We start from the raw sequence: 21,031 nt of genomic DNA on the forward strand, positions 1-21,031 counted from the left end.
CTTCTTTATTTAATGATGATGCTTTCCCGTTGTGTGTAACACTTCGGCACTGTCACAATATAAATACCAATAAATGATAAAAATTACAAGAGACCAAGCTGTTTGTAAATTGAATAAAAACTGAGAAATTATCATTATTTCACAGTAAACGCTCGATTGAAAATAATCTTGCAATTTACCCCCTACACAACATGAACAAGTTTTTTTTAAATCTATTTAGATTTTTTTTTCGTACTTTTTTACTTGATGATGTTTTTTAAAGAATTGTTTACTCGATGTGCATAGTATTTTGCGTCAAGTAGGGAGATGGAGGCGAAGGGGCGGAGCGTGAAAGCTTCCTCTTTCTTGCGATCCAGGAAATGCCAAGCGTCGCCGTCCACAGTCGCATGGGAAGAAGCTGTGCTTACGCTCGGCTGCTGATACGAGCATCTCCGATATGCTGAGGCGATGACCGAAGAGCAATTCCATCGTGGAATGGATAAACATCCAATAGGTTTGTCATCCAAATAATGCAGACGTGACACCGTGAATCCTGCCTTTTACTCGGGTGAGCAATTTTAGCAGTGGGCATGCTAACTAGTAAGCTAGCTTTGACAAAGACAGGTTGAATTGGATACATAACATGAATTAAGATGACAGTAGTTGAAAACGAGATCTTTCTCCGTTTGCTTTTCTATAAATGTTGGTCTTATTAAAATTATTTTTTTTAGTTTTGTCCTTTGTCGTTTCAGCTAGCGATTACAAGCAAGACTTTTGACGTTTCAGGCATACTTTAGTTATGCTTGAGCATGTGTTGACGTTTAACCCCACGCGTTTAAACATCGGTATCGGAAACAAATGTTTTCTTCTTCTCGTTATTTGCAGTTTTCTTGCATGTGCAGACAAGATAACGTGGCATTTTGTTACAATTAGAATACGCACACTTTTGCAAAATGTGACATTCCTGCTCCAGTGTCTGTTTGTTTTTTCCCCCTAAATAGAACAACCTACAACAATGTAGTAACGTACTAGTTAACGTGGTCCTAAATTAATGGCGTATAAAATGTATTGTTTTTCACTAGTAACAATTCCAGCCATGTTCTCCTGGATTTGTGTTTTGGCATTAGTCTTGTTGTTTAAGAAACAAGTAATGCTGTTATATAAAATGAATGAAAGATTGGAAGAATAACAAGCAACCAATTCCAAGTGGTTTGTATTTAAAGACTATTCTTAAGATCACATGGTGATGGTCTTGGTCTTGTTTTGGTCTTGACCCCAAAAAGTCTGGAAATAAAATATGGATTTTTTTGGGGTCATATCTCCAATGAGGGGAAAACAAATTAGTTTGATTGTTGTGTTACTAATACTCCACCAAACCTTTAAATGACTGCAACATTAACAATGCAACAAATACAGTATATAGATTTTTTTTTGGTCTTGGTCACAACTCTCAAATGTCCTAGTCTAAAAAAAATAATTTAAAAATCATTATGCCATTGGAAACTTAAAAACAGGCTGAAAAGGAACAAAACACTAATATACACGAATATGTACAGTAATTAATATATAAGGGTAATTGTTAATTGTTGACAGGCAAAAAATACTGTTCTACTTTTATAGCTGAAAAAAAATCAACAGCAAGGAAGAATTATAGACCAACACAAAATTTGCCGAATTTTATTTATTTATTTTTCAAAGTATTTTTTATCTTTGTCACTTTTAGCCATTGACTTTTCTTGTTCTGTGCTTTGGTAGTCAGAATTCGGGGTGATGCCTGAGAAGTAATTTCCAGGCAGTGAAAGAGTGGAAATTAAATGCTTTTGAGAATTACCACTACCAGCAACATTGAAGCAATGGGTCCAAGGAGGAAGGCCTCTAAACTCCAGCCTTTGGGGGCTCACTGTGGAGGGGAAATGTCTCTGAAACCCCTGGAACCAAAGGACTACATCAATGAACTATCGCATGAAGTTTTATGCCATATATTCAGGTAGGGTCTTTTCACTTGGATTGTCATATTTTATGTTTACATATATATTTCAGACTGCTTAATTACGTAGTTGATCCACCTTATATTAACAACTGATACTTCATTATGAGCAGATTTTGTTATTTATTCAGATATTTATCATTGTTGTTGATGTTTCAGCCGTTGTTTTGAAAGCGGTTTGTAAATAAAGTTGAGCTGTTCAAATTAATGCACTTTTTTTTAGGTACCTTCCTATGAAGGACATCATGTGCATGGAGTGTCTGTCGAGAAAGCTTAGAGAAGCTGTCACCCTTTACTTGCGTGTGATCAAAGTAGTGGATCTTTGTGCTGGTCATTGGTGGGAATATATGCCCTCAGGTAAGCCTTTTGCAATCAAGTCATGTTCTTATTTATTGGCAGCATGTTCGCGAAAAGATTCACATTATTTGACATTGTGCTCTCTGCTTCAGGTTTTACAGATAGCAGTTTCTTGCTGCTTTTGAAGAAGATGCCTGACCTGGAGCAGTTGTATGGTCTGCACCCCCGATATCTCGAGAAGAGACGAGTCCGAGGCTATGAGGCGTTTAGTATACCGGGTGTGGTGGAGGCACTCCAAGCGTGTCCCAGTCTCTTGGTTAGTATACAGCAGGGGTAGGGAACCTCCTTTTTTCTCCATTAGATTTTTCTGCATACATATTTGTTGATTAGCAACAGCGTAAAAATGTTGTCAAAAGAAATCAGAGACGTTTTCTTACTTTAAAAGTGGTGAAATGACTAAAAAAAGTGCACACATTTTCATATATTTACACTTAAAATTCTGAGTATGGCTCTGAAGGAATAATATTTGAAAATAGGAGCTGTTTATGGCTCTTTACGTCAAAAAGGTTCCCGACCCGTGGTATACAGTATTTCGTGGGTTGAAACATAAATGCAAGACTTTTGTTTTTGCTCCTTTTTTTAATGGGATGACCTCAAAGATCAAAAACATTTCCACAAAAAAAATATTTCCTTTAAATACTGTAAAATAAATCTCAATGGACACCGCCGTCTGAAAATCTTTTAATTTAAAACTGTCGCCTATATTAACACTGAGTTATGAATCTAATAGTGTCATGTTTAATTACTTTTCAGGGTGTTGAGACGTCCCACCTTGAGTTGGTAGAAGCCATTTGGAACTACATGCCGCAAGTTCATATACTTGGAAAGTTCCGCAATCGTAACGGAGCGTTCCCAATTCCTGCTGAGAATAAACTGATTATCCCCATTACTGCAAAAATCCAGACACTTCACCTTGTTGGTTAGTTTGGTTTTCTGTGACAATTTCTTAGTAACAACATAAAGACAATTTCTCCATTTGTAAGGTTCAAAAAATCTGAAGGTGCATTGATATATGTATTTTCCCTTTGTTTGTTTTTTGTGATAGGTGTAAATGTCCCAGAGATCCCCTGTGTTTCCATGCTGCGCCACCTTTACTTGAAGTGGGTCCGTCTCACCAAACCTCAGCCATTTAAAGAGTTCCTCTGCGTGAGCCTGAGATCCTTTGTCATGCGGAACTGCGCAGGTCCAACTAATTCCCTCAAATACGTTCCCCTGGTTACTGGTTTAGCTTCCGCCCGAAATCTCGAGCAACTGGAGTTGGTGAGGGTACCCTTCCTCGGAGGGCTCATCCAACATGTGGTGGAGGACAGCTGGAGATCAGGTCAGGAAAATGGTCATTTCAGCAGCCTTAAAAACAAAATGTCTACTCGTTAAGGAGACTCATCTTTCCAATACAACAATAAAACGGTATTTCATTGCAGGGGGATTTCGAAACCTTCACACCATTGTGTTTGGAGCCTGTAAAAATGCCCTAGAGGTGGACTTGGGTTACCTTGTCATCACTGCTGCTCGCAGGTTCTTGGTCTTTAAAAAAAACACTTGTCAATACAGTACAATGGTGTCTTGAGATAAGAGTTGAAATAATTCCTTGAGCACTATTGTAACTCAAAACACATTTCTTATATCATCACTTCTTTTTTAAATAAATCGAAATGAATCAATTTTGCAGGTGACATTTGTGGTCAGGCACACTAATCATAGCTTATCTCTCCATCACTGTGTTTTAATAGACTTCACGAGCTACGTATCCAGCCATCACTGACCAAGGATGGTGTGTTCTCAGCTCTGAAGATGGCTGAACTAGAGTTTCCTCAGTTTGATACTCTTCATCTAGGATACGTGGACGAGTTCCTGCTCCAATGTTAGTTCATGAAATTATGAAACTAGATGTGAATATAATTGCAGTTTATTGCTTGGGCAGAATGTTTTTTTTCTGTGTTTCTCTGTTATTTTCTGTTAGGCCCCTTAATTCCCCTGCACTCGTTTTTGGCGCCATAAATGCTATCGTTTTTCAATAGTATTGTTATATTTGACAGTGATTCATAAATAGACTTTGACTTGTATAGCGCTTTTCCACCATTGAGGCACCCAAAATGCTTTGACACTATATCCTCATTTTACATAGTGATGACACAACATCAGTAGCAACTTGGAATTGATTAGCCTGCTGAAGGATAATTAGGCATGGGCACCGTGGCAGGGAATCGAACACTAAACCTCGGTGTAAATTCTGCAAGTCACAGTTATTTGACTTTGTCTGCTACCCACATTTTCAGAGAAAGATGACACACCCGTCTCAATGTGTCTCCCACCATATTCACATTGTAGCCAAATTTTTCATCATATTTACTGGTTACAGCTATTTGAAGACTATCAAAACTGAAACTAATAAGCTGTATCTTCTGTATATAGGTAAAATTAGTCATTCAGAGCTGGTGAAGTATGGCCTAGCAGATGTGGTAGAGAACCCAGGCATCATAACTGATATTGGCATTCAAGTGGTGAATGAAGTATTCACTAATTTAAAGTACCTGCTCATCTACAATTGTCCTCACCTTCATAACCCTCACCATTGGATTACAGGTAAAAAAAAAGTTTTTTCTGAGAAGCTTCCCCTATTTACGTACAGACATGTCTGTCCCAAGCAAAACATTCTGTGCTACTTTTTTGCGTCTTAGATCAATCCAGATGGAGCCGACTTGTTGATATCACTCTGGTACGCTGTCATGCTATCAAACTGGAATCCTTCTCCCAGTTCATCGAAGCTCTTCCCAGTTTAGAGTTCATATGTCTCGACCAGATGTTTCGAGAACCACCAAAGGTAATCCACTATATTTTGAACAACACCCAATCATCCTGCATTGCACCAAATTAAATAGTCTTTTTTACATATTTTTTTTAGAGAGCATACATGTCAAAGATAAAATTTACCAAAACAAAAGTTCATCAGTTTGAAATTTCAATGTCTCATCTCGTCTCATTTTCTTAACCGCTTTATCCTCACTAGGGTGGCGGGGGGTGCTGGAGCCTATCCCAGCTGACTTCGGGCCAGAGGCAGGGGGGACACCCTGAATCGGTGGGCAGCCAATCGCAGGGCACAAGGAGACAAACAACCATTCACGCCCAAATTTCAATGTCTTTGCAGTGTAATTAAACATAGGTTAAAAATGATATGCAAATCATTTTATTCTGCTTCATTGGCAATGGGTTTGCGCTTCGTTAAATGCGCTTTGTTGCATGCTCATCATTTGGGGCGTTTGTCAGGGCTGTGCCAGAGTCGGCCTGAGCGCAGGAACTGGTATCGGCGTTTCCTCGGCTCTCGTCAGTAACCAGAACTCCAACAACGACAACAACAATAACAACAACCACCGGCATCATAACAACAACAACGAGGCCAACTTGCCTCCTCCCCCGCCACCTCCTCCACACCCACCCCCTCCTCCACCACCACCGCCGCCGCCACCCCCTCCGGTTTACAACACTCAAAGACAGGAGCAACAGCACAACGGTAAGCTCCATCACCCTTACCAGTAAGTGGAGTGGCATTGAGAGTACAGTGTGCAAGTCCAGAGAACTTTAAAGTTCTTACCCAGATCCCAAGACATGACTTGGAGTCATTTATTCTCACAGGACCGGTGGAGGTCAACGGGATACAGGTTGAGGAGGAGAACATGCAGGCAGTGCCAGAACTTGAAGTGAATGGAGCTGAAAAGTTGGCAGCAGATGGCGAGGAGCTTGCTGGGCCCAGTCATCCTGCTGCTTCACCACAGCCAACTGATGGTGATGAAGAACAAGCAGGTTTGAATTCATTTTTTTCTCTCATCACCAAGTATACGCCAAATTATAGTTGCTGTCAATCCAATTCTCTGTTTTGTTAGCCTTGCTTAAATATCATATTTTCCGGAATATAAGTCACACTTTTTTCCCCACCCTATAATTTAGCCAAACCTACTCCTTATATAGTTGGGTTCAATTTACATATGTAGACCTCGTAGGCAGATTTGTTCATAAGTGATACTGAAGATCAAGATTCGAATAGATTTGGTTTTGATTACACGTGAGATTAGGATTTTTGTAGACAGTGATTTTTATTTTTTTGAGTTAAGGTTACAGGTATCGGAATCAATGTTCATATGCGTTAGCAGATGCCTATTGCCTGTTGTTGTCCCTTTTTATTTGTATTACTATAATGTATGTTATGCATCCAGTTCAGTATGTGGGTAAAACATTTGTGGGTCACAGAGGTCAGGAAAGGAATTTCACGATAACTTGCGTACTGATTAATTGCACAATTATATAGCCAACTGCAATTTAGTATGCCTTTTTCTAGGTCCCAGTGGTTTAGTCCAGAAAGATAGACCACCCGGTGTTGCCGTACCGAAGCCCCCACTGGCCCTCTCTGATTCAGACAGCGAGGAAGAGGAAGGCCTCGTTTCAAGACTAACTCCAGCAACTTCCTGTTCGCAGTGGCCCATTTCTAGCACGGAAGGTGCGAGCACGAAGATTTTTCATTTGCCTTTGCAGTTTCTTATGTGTCGTCGGTGGGGGTTATTACTAGGGGTGCACAGAGACCAGTTTTAAGTTAAAAAGGGTGACACATGGACATTCTTTTATATGCCCAAAAAAACAAAAATGGAAAAATGCACCCCTAATAGGAATGGGATACATCATATTCCGGACGCAAATATACCATAACGCTAACACGGCCGTGTGTTTCCAGGTAAAGGGAAAGCTCCTCTACGGCGGACTAATAACGGGGCTGCTTTGGGGGCGACGACTCCGTTAAAGCCTCGCGAGTTAGAGGGCAGCTGCGAGAAGAGCTGTCAGGTGACCAGTGAGCAGATCAAAGCGGACATGAAGGCCGCGTCCGAGAACAGCCGAAGGACTAACGGTAAAAGTGTCGACGTAGAACCAGGGGCGGCCTCGGTGAGGGCCGCCGTTGTCGGCGCCGCCGCGGAACGGCTGCCGACCGAACGTCCCGGCACGATCGAACCTAGGGCGCCCTCGGTACGTGAGAGGGTGGATAATTCAAGTGGGAGAGCTCATGCTAGGACAGAAAACCAGTCTAGGAGCACGACTAGCGACAGGGGCGGCAGGCAAGCCGGGAGGAGGCCGACACCCGGCGCCCCTCGTGCGGAACATTTGCAATTGGCAAATTCGGTGGAAAGCCTGGCTTCGGGGCAGAGACACAGACGAAATCCTGACGCGCAGCGTTCAAGTTGTAAGCGAACTCTGGATAGTGCAGAGAACTCCTCCACACCAAGACGACCCGTGACCCGGTCCTGCACTCGTATGGCTTCTGCATCCCTAATCCCTGAGACAGGTAAGCACTAAACAACATTTCTGCGTAATATAATCTGCATACGCGTTGATGAAATTGTTTCCTCCCTTCTGCTAAAAGTGAGTGAAGAGATGCATATTAGACATTTTTTGAGATTAGTGTAGATCATTGGATGTCATTTTTTTTGTCAACTTTGGGACATTGTTTTAATGAAGGGCATGGAAAATTCCACTCTTACCTTTTTAAGATATACTTGCAACGATGGTGTCCACTTTGGCTCAAACGACAATGTCCACCAATGGTCACGGATCTTAAATTTCTGCACAATTTGTGACACTTTTGTGGCACAAATATCAAGCTAGCGTTCTGACTTCACTCTCATTTTCTCTCAAATCTCCGCAGAAATCTCTCATTTTCTTCCGTTGGTCAGTTGAATGTGGCATGCAACACTTTAATTAGGTTGATTGACTGATTGTTTGAATCCACCTGGTACCAATTAAAAGAAACCCCCGACCCTGACCGTATCTTTTCAAATTGAAACAGGATTTTGTCAAGCCCTGTTTTGTAAAAAAAAAAAAAAATCACTTCATAAACATTTTTTTAATCGTATTGAATAAGGTTCCCATTCGAACAAAATTGACTCATTGGGTCCATTGAAAGCGATAGAGGTTCAAATCATTTGAAGGTGCACTGAATGAACAGGTGTTCAAATAGATTGGACGTCTAATACTGACAAACAAATTTAAATTCACAGCAGAAGGATAAAATAGCCACATATTTCAACGTCTGAATTTGTCAATAGTACTGAAAGAGTTAAAAGGCTGGGTTGAAGTTTATTTTCCAAAAACGAATTCTCTTTGAACAAAATTCAAGAGCAATATCTGGTTTCCATTTTTTTGTGTATGTGTTTATTTGTGAATAGAACTTCCAAGACCAAAGCCTCGAGGAACAACTCGGAGAAAAAGAACGGCTGACAAGTCAACCAGTACTTCAGACCCAGTGACAGAGGATGACCATGTACAGGTCAACACACACAAACACACATGCACGCACACACACACACACACACACACAACTATGACTACATAAAGCTATTATAGTTTGTTTTGTTTTGAGATTACAAATGAAGTATTGTAACGTACCGCTAGATGTCGCATTTGACAATTTGGTCTTGAGCTGAAGGGCTGGGCCAGTTGGCTAAAAATGATGACAATTTACTTTTTAAACTTGATTTTCTATAACTTTGGAGGGTTGGGGTGCATTTATGGTTTTAGAGAATTGTCAATGAATACAAGACAAGTTACACTGATTTTGGAAATTGTGCATTTTTGTCAATATCTAAGATTTGACATTATACTAACGTAGATGAAATAATAAAACATATCATGGAATTGTTTTTAATCAAAACAACTGCCTTGATTGTGAGTGTCACAGAAATCATTGGCGGGGGATATACACAAATTACTTCAAATTAAAAGCCTTTATTGTCATCATACACAGCTGCGTATAACGAAATTGGTGGTGCTACTCCACAAAGTGCATTTTCCCAGTAAAAAAAAACATAAATAAGTAATATAAAAAGTCACATCCTGGCAAGGTCAATTCTAAAATATTGCACAATCTAAGATATTCCACATTGTTATTGCACATCCGGAAGTAAATTAGTATATTGGCCAGACCTGCATTAATGTTAGCTCAATATAACTCATATGTAGCTAATGAGAAGCCTTTGCTGTTTCATCTTCTACCAAAAGTTTGATTGAGATATTAGGTGTTAATTGCTCTTTTGAGTTTGAAAGGTGTTCTCAAAATGTTCTTATCACGCCTCTTTCAGGTGTTGTCTCTGAAAAGTAAGAACCTGGTGGGCATCACCCTAACGAACTGCGGAATCACCGACCTGGTCCTCAAAGAGTGTCCCAAAATGATGTTTATTCACGGTATTGCACAAACTTTGGTAACTGAATTGAATTGGACAATAACACTAGCAAAGCTTTGACAATAAAGCCCACTCAAGGTTCCACATACATTTTGCAATACAGTAATATGAATGCTGTTCATCATCTGAAGAAAATGTTTGGCATTTTTTTTCTTCCCCATTGGGCTCCTCTTGCCCACATCTATATTTAATTTGACACTTTCACATTCAACCAAAATTGTGCTTTCTGCTTTTTTGTCCCATCAGCTACCAGATGTCGAGTATTAAAGCAGCTGCGAGTGGAAAGCGCTCCTATTGTGAACAGGTTTGATTTTGCGCAATGTAAGAAGCTGAACATGGAACAGGTCCTGGATCAGATTCTGAGAATGCCTCCAGAGCGCAATCGCATCATCTACATGCGGCCTATGCACCAGGTCGGAGATTTTTTAGGGCACTATTTGCCCATCCAACATTACATTACCGTTCTTTTAATTGGTTGTCTGACATTGGCTTTTGCCGACGTACGGTCTGTGTGACCACTAGACTGCATTTCGTGACAAATGAGGCGTTTTTGTGCGACGGTTTAGCTATGGGCTGACATTCCAACTTGGTTGTAATGTTAATAATAACATAATATAACCCGACATTTAACTTTTTTTTTTCTGTGACCTAATTTGAATTATCTCTCTGTTTCACTGGATGGCGATTCCCTTCAGATTAACTCCGTGGCATTGGAACGTCAGCTTTTCCAAGGTCCCTATCCTTATCACATCGCCATAGTTCACGAGTTCAGCAATCCTCCAAATATCCGCAACAAGGTCCGGATTCGCAGCTGGATGGACACCATAGCCAACATCAGCCAGTGAGTACTATCCCTGATTTATTCCAAAATGCTGTTAAAGGCTGTATTTACACAGTCTTTCCCCACACATCCTCATTTGCACAAGTAAAACAAACAAACACATCCCCAAAAACGCCTGTTCTCAATCTAAACCAGACATGTCCAAACTTGGCCGGGATTGGTTTATTTGTACCATATTTTCTGATTAATGTGTAAATTAAAAAAATGCAAGAAAGTTGAAATGCTTTTTCCCCACATTGGTCATTTTTTGTGTATTTGTAAGGGTCTGACCATGAGTGGAAACAGCTTTGCGTCCAGTAAGTAGTGTCTTTTCTTGCTTATTCATACTCCACTTTTCTATGTTTTGCAGAGAGTTAATCAAATACGAGTTCTTCCCAGAGGCGACCAGGACAGAGGAGGATGTGAAGAAGTATCCCAAATACCCCTGGGGCCGAGAAATTTATACACTTGAGGGTAAAACTCACTGGGACATGCTTTGATGTGTGAAACTTAAGTGCAATAAGATTCACTTGAGATCATCTTTACACTGTAAAAAAGAGGATAACAATTTTAATTCACATGGGACTCGAGCTGGGAAACTGCGTCTAAGCACAATTATTACAAGTCAGGGGCTAACTCCACCCTACTAGTGGACGCGAGTGGAAGTGCAGCCACATTTTGTCCATTTCCCCCCAAAACACACGCGTAAAGTTCGATTCAGACAGGTTTTGAAAAACCTTTAATTAACGGCGATAAGCTTTTCTTCTATTGCTTTTGATGAAATCTCCGATGTGTTGCTCAGGGCTGTTGGACGGCGCCCCCTACAGCATGATAACTGACTTCCCCTGGCTGAGGACCCTGAGAGCGGCCGAGCCCAACAACTACGCCCGCCACGACTTCGAGGACGACGAGAGCAGTGAGTGCGCCGTCCCCCGTCAACTCCGAGGAGAGGCACTTTTAACCGTAACCGCGCCGTTTCCCCCACCAGCCACCATTTACGCCCCGAGGCGTAAGGGTCAGCTGTCGGCCGACATCTGCATGGAGACCATCGGGGAAGAGATCTCCGAGCGGCGACAGAGCAAAAGAGGAGTGTTCCAGAGAGTGGTGGTCCTCTTCCTTCATCACTGCGACACGCCGGGCGAGCCTATTGACGACGACTACATCTAACCCTTTCTTGACTTTTTTCCCCCCCTTTTTTTGCGTTTAGCAAATGAAAGCCCCGACTGGAAAGCAACTGCGGGGCGGTGCCAAAGATAAATAGGCGGCAAAATGGGCCACTTGTAAACACGACTCCAAATAAGGAAACCTTTCGTGCTATCGCTCTCATTCCTTCGAAAAAGGCCTCACGCTGCATCTCCTTTTTTTTTTTAGGATGCCGTATTCCATTACATCGAAAAAGTTTTCTAATGCATACATCGTAGATGTGCATGTTTGTTTTTTATTTGGTGTTTCAAAACTCCTTGGACAATTGGACTCTTAAGCGTAGACAATTCTCGCCATTCCGGCCTCTACAGATATATTTCCACTGGAACAATATAGTTATTGTTTTTAATAACATGCACAAAAAAGTGGTGGACTCCCTGCATGTTAGTTCATGGCATCCATATGGTCAACTAAGTTTGAATGTACAAACGTTTGAACTTTGGTGCCTGAATGTGTTTCAAACCCAAATCTGTGCCTGTTGGAAAGAGTATTGGCTCCGGTTTTAATTTAATGTATGGCAGATCTTGAATTTCCTCACCATAATTCTTACTTATGTGATGAAGGTGAACAAATGAAAAAAAGTGGTAAGAGTTCAAAAACGTTGTTTTTGTTAACAAATGTACAGACCTTGTGAATAGTCGCATTCTTCCATGATGTTTATATGTTTATAAGAAAAGGTTATTTCACATGAAAAATAAAACTGGGCAAAAAATGAACTTTTCACCTGGTTTTTGACTTCCCTTTTGCAATTCCCCATCTAAAACCAAAAGGTTGGTGGTGGAAAAAAAAAAAAAACGTCATAACCACAACTGTAATGATGCACTTTAAAATAATTGAAATGTATTGCTACTATTCCAGAGACTAATGGAATGCAGATGAAGGCGGAAATTTGACTCCCTGCGGACGAGTAACAGAACAAAGACGATGGCAGCCGGAGATTGAACACCTCCTGTACACGTTGTTCCAATGTAGAAGCCACTAATCGTGGCTCTTCCTGCTTTGACACTTGGGAAGGACGAGACCAGACCCGAGAGCGGTCGGTGAAGCGGACTGGCCCGCCTGCGCCTGTCGGGGAACGTAAACACGGTGAGTCTGCCCACGGCGTTCGCTTGTCATTGAACTTCCGTTGACACTGAACAGCTACCTTCTCTCAACGCACTTTGGCCATCACCCACTCCAAAATATCTCGCACAGTTGGAGGACATTTGGCCTTAAATACATCACAATTGAAATGAACCACGTACAAAATACCAGAGTTTCTGGGTCAATTGGCATTTTCTGAAAAAGAATGACCTTAAGTCCAAAATCATATGAATCTTAAAGACTGGCTGTGAATGCTTGTTTTAGTGCCACTGACAGCAATGGACATCCAAGCCATTTTGAATCGCTCGACCCTTTGTCATAATGGTCTCAAATCCTGTAACTATTTTTTGGTCATTAAAAAAACTGAAATATCCATCATTATATCTATGTAAAAAAAATATTCATCACAATTGCATCTTTTATCATTTTTTGAACATTATTACATTAGACTAAGTAAAACAGCTATTTAAAAAAATATTCATCACAATTGTATCTTTTATATTATTTTTTCAATATTATTACATTAGCATAAGTAAAACAGCTATTAAAAATAGTCATCAGAATTCTATCTGTTATATTATTTATTGAATATTATATTAGAATAAGTAAAACAGCTATTTAAAAAAATAATCATCACAACTGTATTTTTTCAATATTATTACATTAGAATAAGTAAAATAGCTATTAAAAATATTCATCACAATTGTATTTTTTATATTATTTTTTCAATATTATAACATTAGAATAAGTAAAACAGCTATTTAAAAAAATAATCATCACAATTGTATTTTTTATATTCTTTTTTGAATATTATAACATTAGAATAAGTAAAACAGCTATTTAAAAAAATATTCATCACAATTGTATCTTGTCATTTTTTGAATATTATTGCATTAGAATAAGCAAAACAGCTATTTAAAAAAATCATCACAATTGTATCTTTTATATTATTTTAATAATATTAATACATTAGAATAAGTAAAACAGCAATACACGTCCGCATCAATTTAACAGGGAGGTCCGGTCAAATAAATTGTTCATTCACCCCTCATCAAGCTTTATTATTAATATATTGATGGCTATGAAGAAAAGTGATAACTTTTTTGCTCGAATTTTGAAGCCAAAATGTCCTCCAACATCTGGATTTACCCTAAATTATTTTAAATAATATGGATTTGTTGAAAAAAATACCCCGAAATAGAAATATAGTCTAGACAAGAAGATTTACCAGTATCGGAATTCACCCTACACCCAGCTAGTGATGCGTGAGTGAGTGAGTGAGTGAGTGAGTGAGGGTCTTGAACTTTGGCTATTCCGACAAAAAAAAAAACTATTTATGGAAGTATCTCAAAACGTTTTACGTTGATGCCTTACGAGTACTCTGTTTCACAAGCTTTTTACGGACAATTACTTCTTCTTAAATTTCAGTCCTTATGAGGAATAAGACCACATTCTGTGTTAGCGTGTTGGACAGTGCGTGGGTGTAAGTGTACTTTAGTGTGTGTCCATGGTTGGTTGCCATATCTAATGGCTCACTTTGGTAAGCTGCTGTAAACAGTGAACCGTGTCCAAACATTACCTTATGAGGACACAAAAAAGACAGAGAGAAGAATCCCTTTGACTTCTTCATGTCAGACTCGGCGTAGGTGAACAAAGTCGAAGTTTGCAGGAGAAACATTCACTGCAGAGTCAACGGTCAGGAGGATCTTTTAAGTGTCTGGTAATTGGACATTTGCAAAATTTTCATCTGATTCCTGACCATAGATCACACTATACTTGATTTCTTATTGTCTGATTACCGTATTTTACCGACAACAAGTCGCTCCAGCCTTAATTAATTATTTTTTTTTACTGATAGCTGGTTGTGTATTATTTTTTCTGAACTATAAGTCACACTTTTTTCATCTGACACTTTTATTTTTGGCACTCTGAATGCCAACAACTTATGATTTGTAGGCTAATGTTATACAAAAAAGTATTAATATGTTACATGAATAGATGCCTGATTTTCTGTCCTTCTGTATTTTACTATTACTTTAACAAATAACATTTCCACATGGTTTCTGATGAATTTGCATCACACACATTTGCAAAACACAACATTTTAACCCATTTTATGCATTCTTTGGCCAATGCCACTTGATACTCAGGTCCAACTTGTAGTTGGAAATACACATTATTTATGTAGTATGTGTATTCCTAGGTTTGCATCTTTATTGAGTATTGTATTAGTCATATATAAGCCTATATGTATTAGCTTGTATCCTTTATCTAAAACACCCAACAATGGAAAGGCCATGAAAAGTTGGTGACTATTCCTACATCGTGGATCTGAAAATATATATAATTTTTCATTTTAACTCGGTATACTGGTTGAATTCTTGCAGGCTCAAATGCATTGGTGCATTCAGATCGCCCAAATAATGACCTTCTTCCTTCTCTCGCTCTAATCAGTTACACATGCTCATTGAATGCATGGTTCGGTCAGGCTGGTCAAGCAGAAGAAGACCAAATTTAGAAGAAATCTGAAAAATGTCAAACTCTTTTCCCATTGCCCAAATGAAATGTATGTCCTCTCTTACTCCTGCTCCTCCTCCTCTTCTTCTTTTCCAACTCCTGCAAGTCTCTTCCCAGTCCTCCTCCTCACCCCTAAATCGCCGTCCACCTCTGCGTCCTCGCCTTTTCCCAGACAGAATCGGCGGGTCACCGGTTGAAGGCTCTGGGGTCTTCTGACATCAGCACCATCAGTCATGTGCGGAGGGGCCGGCGCCGGCGCCGGACCCGCCCTGCCGTGACCATACAAGGCAACGGAGGAATGCGCAGCTCGGAGGTCCTCGCGCTTCATAAAGACAACGGGCAGAGCCCACAGGGGTCCGTCCGGCACTGATGCTGATCTTTTTTTTCCTTTTTTTTTCTAGAGAAGCGTTCGTAAGCCAGAATTTCTGTCACCAAGACTTTCTCCTCCAGCGACATCGAACAAACAAGGTATGAAAAGCGAACCCTGTTCTTGTACCTTTTTTTTTTCTTCAATGAGTTGGAATTAACTTCACTTGGATTACAAGCATCACTTTCAGAATTTGTGTTCTCATCTCCAAAATTGTATAGAAATCAATGACTTTTTAAAATGTATATAGCCCATCTTGAGTGTACGTTTTTAGGAGGGGGATTTTTGATTTTAGCAGAAACCAAGAACAAAAGTGAGAGTAATAAAATGGAGAACAACAGGCTTCTGCTAATATAACATTTTTTCAGATAATGACAGCCTCAAAAAACCTAGCAAGCAGTCGGTGGTCAAAGAGGGGGAAAAAGACATATAAATCACAGACCCAGGCAAAATATCTAAATAGCGTGTCTTATTATCTGGAAAATGACATGTTCAACTTAGTATTAATTCTTGCACCTGATCATTTATTTTTATTTTTTTAAAAAGCTCCTCCTTTTATTGGACATTTATCGCATTTTAAACGTTTTCTGACAAAGTGAACATTTTAAAAGCCCGATTTCTGCTTTCCCTGTGTGATTTTGATATATTCGCCCTATTCTGACCCGTTTCTTCCCAACTCGGTTGGTACTGAAGCTCACACAGAAGGAAGGATGCTTTCCAATGTGGCTAGGTGATGATGTCATGAAATTGATTTAATTCTGACCTAAATGACAGTATGTAGTTGTGCAATCCAACTGCGCCTGCCCCGAAAGTCCATTCCTATCAAAGTATACAACACTAAACTAGTATTAAATCCCTTTTCTATGATTTTTATGTCCCATGGGGAGTCAGGCCTTAATGTATAGTCACAAAGTCAGGCAGAAAGGTCCCTGTTAAATAGACAAGTAAAATGTGTATTTATTTTAAATGAAACATACACTTTTTGCTTGCAAACATTCTTACTGGCCTGGCAAAATTTGACACGAGTAATAGTAGAACAAAATTGCAAGCTACAATCAGAATATTGAAAGAAATCCAAATTTGAGGCCTGAAGATTTGAACTTGAGTTTTTCTAGGAATAACAATATTTTCTCTCATTAATACCTTGCTGATTATTATTATTTTTTTAATTCCCTCAGAACTCTGCCGAGGCTTTTTTCGCTCCCAGACGGAGGATTGGCGGACAACGTTCCCCGAGCGGTGAGACACATGCTAGCCATCACATTAACCATTAAAAGGGTGACTATTTTGGTCATTAAAAAAAATCAATTAAAGCCCATGTGGACCACTTTGCGTCATGTTGACTGCAATATTAATATTTGCAATACAAGTGTGGCCTATTTAAACCTACAAGGTGAAAATATATCCTCATGTTGATAATAGGTTTCAATTATTATTATAATCTTTTTATTGTTCATTATTATTGCAGTTTCTATCTATTTCTTTTTGAATTAATAAACACAAAGATAGGCAACATGACCCAAAATGTCCTTATATGTAGACATTAGGTCTCAATTATTATTGTCATTATATTTCAGTTCAAATAATTGAATAGAATTTTTATTAATTTAATTATTTTATCTTTATATAGATATACTATAACGAACAAAAATATAAATTCACACGGTTATGCCCCTAATAACACTTTGTATTATTATGATTTTATTTATTTATTTGACAGGATTCAATTTATTGGCTGCTATTGACAATGATAGACATCCAATTCATTTATTACTAAGAAGCAGGCTTATGAATGCACATTTTTTCCTGTGCCATTGACAGCGCAAGTCGTCCAATCTAATCTCACCCAGTCAAAACCGATGAGGCATCTATCTATGCGTAGCCCCAACAATGGCAGTGAATGTGTTAAATTCACTATACAATCTAATATTGACTAGTTTGTGAAGACGTCCACTGTAGCAACAGTGAAAGAATGTTCTTGAAGGGAGCAGGAAATGCTTTATTTAGTTAGTTTGCAGTGTGATGAAACATCTTTGGGGGGTTGAGGGGGGCTCTAGACTTTCACATGACCCCCAATCCCACCCTACCCTCACATCAGCTCCCCCACAGGGACCATTAGAACATCATTCCCAGGGTCAATTTCACATGAGAGGAAGTCATGACGACTATTTGGGCAGATTTTGGCGGGTTGATTGTTAAAGAAAAATGAGTCCACGCATCAATTGTAAAACAATGCACACAATATTTGAATTAAACTCAATTTCAGGGTTAGGCTCGTTCTTTATTACGGTAAAATGACAACACTTTTTGACAACTTAGTGTCATATATGGTTCTTTTTGGGGGGGCTTATTTTCTACATTTCTACCTTTTTACTGTACATGGGTGCCGATGACAAAGCTTTTGTGTGACGGGCAGATGAAGTCGAATGGAGTGGGTTTCCTGTGTGTGATTTACAGAAGCGGGAGGGGGGAAATAGGACCATATAAGGAAATGTTTGGCTTTGCAGAAGAGATGGCGCTCTGGCTCTTATCGTGGCCTGTATAAACACACTCAAACGCTGGCTCTTGCCGCACATACACACATTTGGGACTGCACTTACACAAAAGACATTTGGGTTAACTCTATAATAGAACGTTTGACTAAGGAAGGTGACAACGAATGATTTCTAGAACTGGTGTATTTCTGTTTTTTTAGTTAATATTTGAAGAATTTATGTGTATTTTATTTAGAAAATAATAATTTCATTATACAAATAAGTATAATGGAGATCTGGCATTCGCATATGTAGACATTACATTTGTATATAGTGATCATTTAATTAACACTTTTTTTCCTCATAAAATTGAACTCATTGCATGCATGGACGGCATTAGGTGTCCAATTTTGACTGGCAGTCAAATGAATACCACATTACTGCGACAGGTAAATATCGTATTTTTGGAATTTTAGAGGGAGGGTAAAGAATGCACAATGAAAGGGAAAAAATATATAAAAGTCGCATTGTAGTATAACTTGCATTTTTTAGGGGGGATTTTTTAATCTATCAGAAACCAAGTTTAAACATTATATTTTAAAGTAATAATGTAATAGGGAGCAACAGACAAAATTGGCACTTGTTAATGTAACATTATTATTATTATTTTTAACAATAGCCAGCGGTCAGGGCGAAAAAGAAAAAAAAAGTCGCACTTGAGTATGGCCCAACCAAACTATACAAAAGTACGACTTATAGTCCGGAATATACAGTATGTGATTTTGTAAGACTGCCTTGCATCCCTGTGAAAATTCATTTCTACACATTGGGAGGCTGAGAAAGGGCAGGCATGTTTATTGCTAGTGTTTACGTACACACATACACATGTACACACACACACGTACACACATACACACATACAGTAGATCCCACTTCCTGAGAAGAGACTTGGCTTAACACGAGAGGCCTTTCTTCTTAATATGGACTTGTTGAGCCCAGCTAGACGGAGATGAAGCCCCCTCCCTCTGGTGCCCCTCCCGTGACTAGAAAAGGGAATGTATGTAGCCAGCTGGAAAAAAAGGGGGTGGGGGGTCCCGTAGCGGGGAGGGGTGACAATCTATCTGTGGGAGCAATCGCAGTCTGAAAGAGGGAATGTTTATCCAGTGCAGTGATCCCATTTTCCATGATCCCAAAAATAAAGAGGGCAACTACCACCTTATATGGGGCGACCGAGTCTTTCCAGTCCAACACGGTCCATCCCAGCGTTCCGCCAAAACGCCGGCTTTACTCCGTCTGTCCTACTGGCCCATTTATTAGGACGCTCGTAAAGCGGGTTGGATTGGCAATGCTAGTTTCTTGGTTCAGGGGTTGAGATGTTGTCGGCCAATGAGGGTCATCTGCCAGTGCTTCGATCTCATTCAGGTGAGCGTCGCGACTCGGAGACCTTACTCAAGCTCTATTTAGGAATGCCTTTGAAAGAGGGGTGACTGGTCCGAGTCGGTTGTGGCTCAATTCTCGCCCTGGCCTGTAGAAACAACAGTGTATTCTTTTATTCATGGGATGTATGTTTATCAACGGGTATTAACATTTTTTCTGCACCCCCATATACGTTGCACCCTGTGCGGTCACCCACATTGCCCATAGCAAAAACCGGCCCTGCCATGCGAATATTTCTGAGGAATTGTGTGTAGCATCCAAAGCTAGTCCTCGCCTTTTATCAACTAATCAAGACTCCAACATCTGGGACTCATGTACGTAGTGTGATTTGTCACTCTGCTTTATTTTTTACAGCTCCAGCATTGGCGTGTAGCGTGACCATGTCAGCATGGGAGCATGTGCCTTCTCATGTGTCCACTAACGTTCATCAGCTGTCTGACTTGAAGAATGTACACACGCCATTATGGCTCTCCCATTCATGCACTGGGTACGGTTTCACATCTCACATTTAGCCTTATATAGGGCACTCATTTAACTTAACATACCTCATTAAAATTTCAGTATTGACGTTCACAACCAGAGTTATTTCAGCATAGACAACCCCGCCTCCTCCTGCTCTCGTTTTTTTTTTTTTTTACAAGATGGGGCTATTTCAGTGTGAAGCATGAGAAGGAAGAGCACAGGAAGTTTGAGTGGTGCTGGTCCTTTGAGGGTTAAAGTCATTTCCTGTTCAACACTCTCTTGTCCAAGTGTTTTTGCAGCACTCCTGCCGCCCCTCCCTGTGGCCCGTGGTGCAGTGCTGCATCTCTGGTCAGTTGCTAGTCTGAGATGAAGCACTGTAGCTCAGGACGGAGGATCCACTGTGTCCTGGGACCACCTCCAGCAGGGATGCTTTTCAACACTACTGTAAAAAAAAAGTATTCAAGTCTAAATGAGTCACAGGGTTATTTTAAACTAAATATTAGATTGAATATTGTGGGGAAAAAAATCAATTTGAAGCTTTAAAGTTTAAAGCATGCTCATTTTTTATATTAAGATGGAGTAGACACAGTGAAATATTTAATTTTGTTAAAAAAATTAAATGGAAATCATTACATTATACACCAAATCAATATTCAGAAGGATTAGAATGCTAATCAAGATGATGTTAGCAATAGAAAATAAAAGGGAATTAAATGATAAATATTTTCCAACACTGCTTTTGTAATCTAATTCAGCTTTAAAATATATTATTTATATCGTCTGTGATATATACAAACTGTATTTGATTGTATGTGTTGTTCATGTATTGTTATATATAAATTACATTTTCTGATAATTCATGGGTGGGCAGGATGACCTGAAATTTGCCATGTTCCCAATTTTCCTCTCTCCTGGGGTCCAGTTTTCCCAGGAATCCCTTCACCTGTCCAAAAGGGGGATTCCTGGAAATACTGTTCTTAGGGGCGAGGCCGAGCGACACCTGGGTCAGAGATGCTTCTCAAAAATAAAATTCAGGTAGGTTCTTGTGTCTTGATCAATAATATGCAAATATGTCCTGGCAAAATTGATGGAATAACCTGAAAAATTAATAAAACTGATGAAAAGGCA

At 39.6% G+C, this 21,031-nt stretch overlaps 1 protein-coding gene and 1 long non-coding RNA gene across 3 annotated transcripts; both read left to right on the forward strand.

Moving 5' to 3' along the window:
* The first annotated feature begins 342 nt into the window (after positions 1–342).
* fbxo38 (F-box protein 38) lies at positions 343–12,279 on the forward strand. Of its 2 annotated transcripts, none has more exons than XM_077609328.1 (21): positions 343–493; positions 1,735–1,966; positions 2,190–2,323; positions 2,416–2,579; positions 3,077–3,242; positions 3,369–3,644; positions 3,745–3,838; positions 4,054–4,184; positions 4,736–4,906; positions 5,002–5,144; positions 5,588–5,831; positions 5,954–6,121; positions 6,654–6,812; positions 7,044–7,646; positions 8,527–8,627; positions 9,439–9,541; positions 9,787–9,953; positions 10,236–10,381; positions 10,731–10,834; positions 11,163–11,276; positions 11,349–12,279. In XM_077609328.1, exons 2-21 carry the CDS (start codon positions 1,794–1,796, stop codon positions 11,525–11,527), a joined length of 3,540 nt encoding a protein of 1,179 aa, XP_077465454.1. In that variant the 5' UTR covers positions 343–493; positions 1,735–1,793; the 3' UTR covers positions 11,528–12,279. The 2 variants fall into 2 exon arrangements, with proteins under 2 accessions (XP_077465454.1, XP_077465455.1); XM_077609329.1 differs by having other exon boundaries at positions 346–547.
* Positions 12,280–16,248: 3,969 nt separating this feature from the next.
* LOC144082957 (uncharacterized) lies at positions 16,249–21,031 on the forward strand. Its single transcript, XR_013303414.1, has 2 exons — positions 16,249–16,769; positions 19,796–21,031. It is a non-coding gene; the product is annotated as an uncharacterized LOC144082957 (long non-coding RNA).

The sequence above is a fragment of the Stigmatopora argus genome, chromosome 9 (genome assembly GCF_051989625.1).
Source record: "Stigmatopora argus isolate UIUO_Sarg chromosome 9, RoL_Sarg_1.0, whole genome shotgun sequence".
Classification (NCBI taxonomy): Eukaryota; Metazoa; Chordata; class Actinopteri; order Syngnathiformes; family Syngnathidae; genus Stigmatopora; species Stigmatopora argus.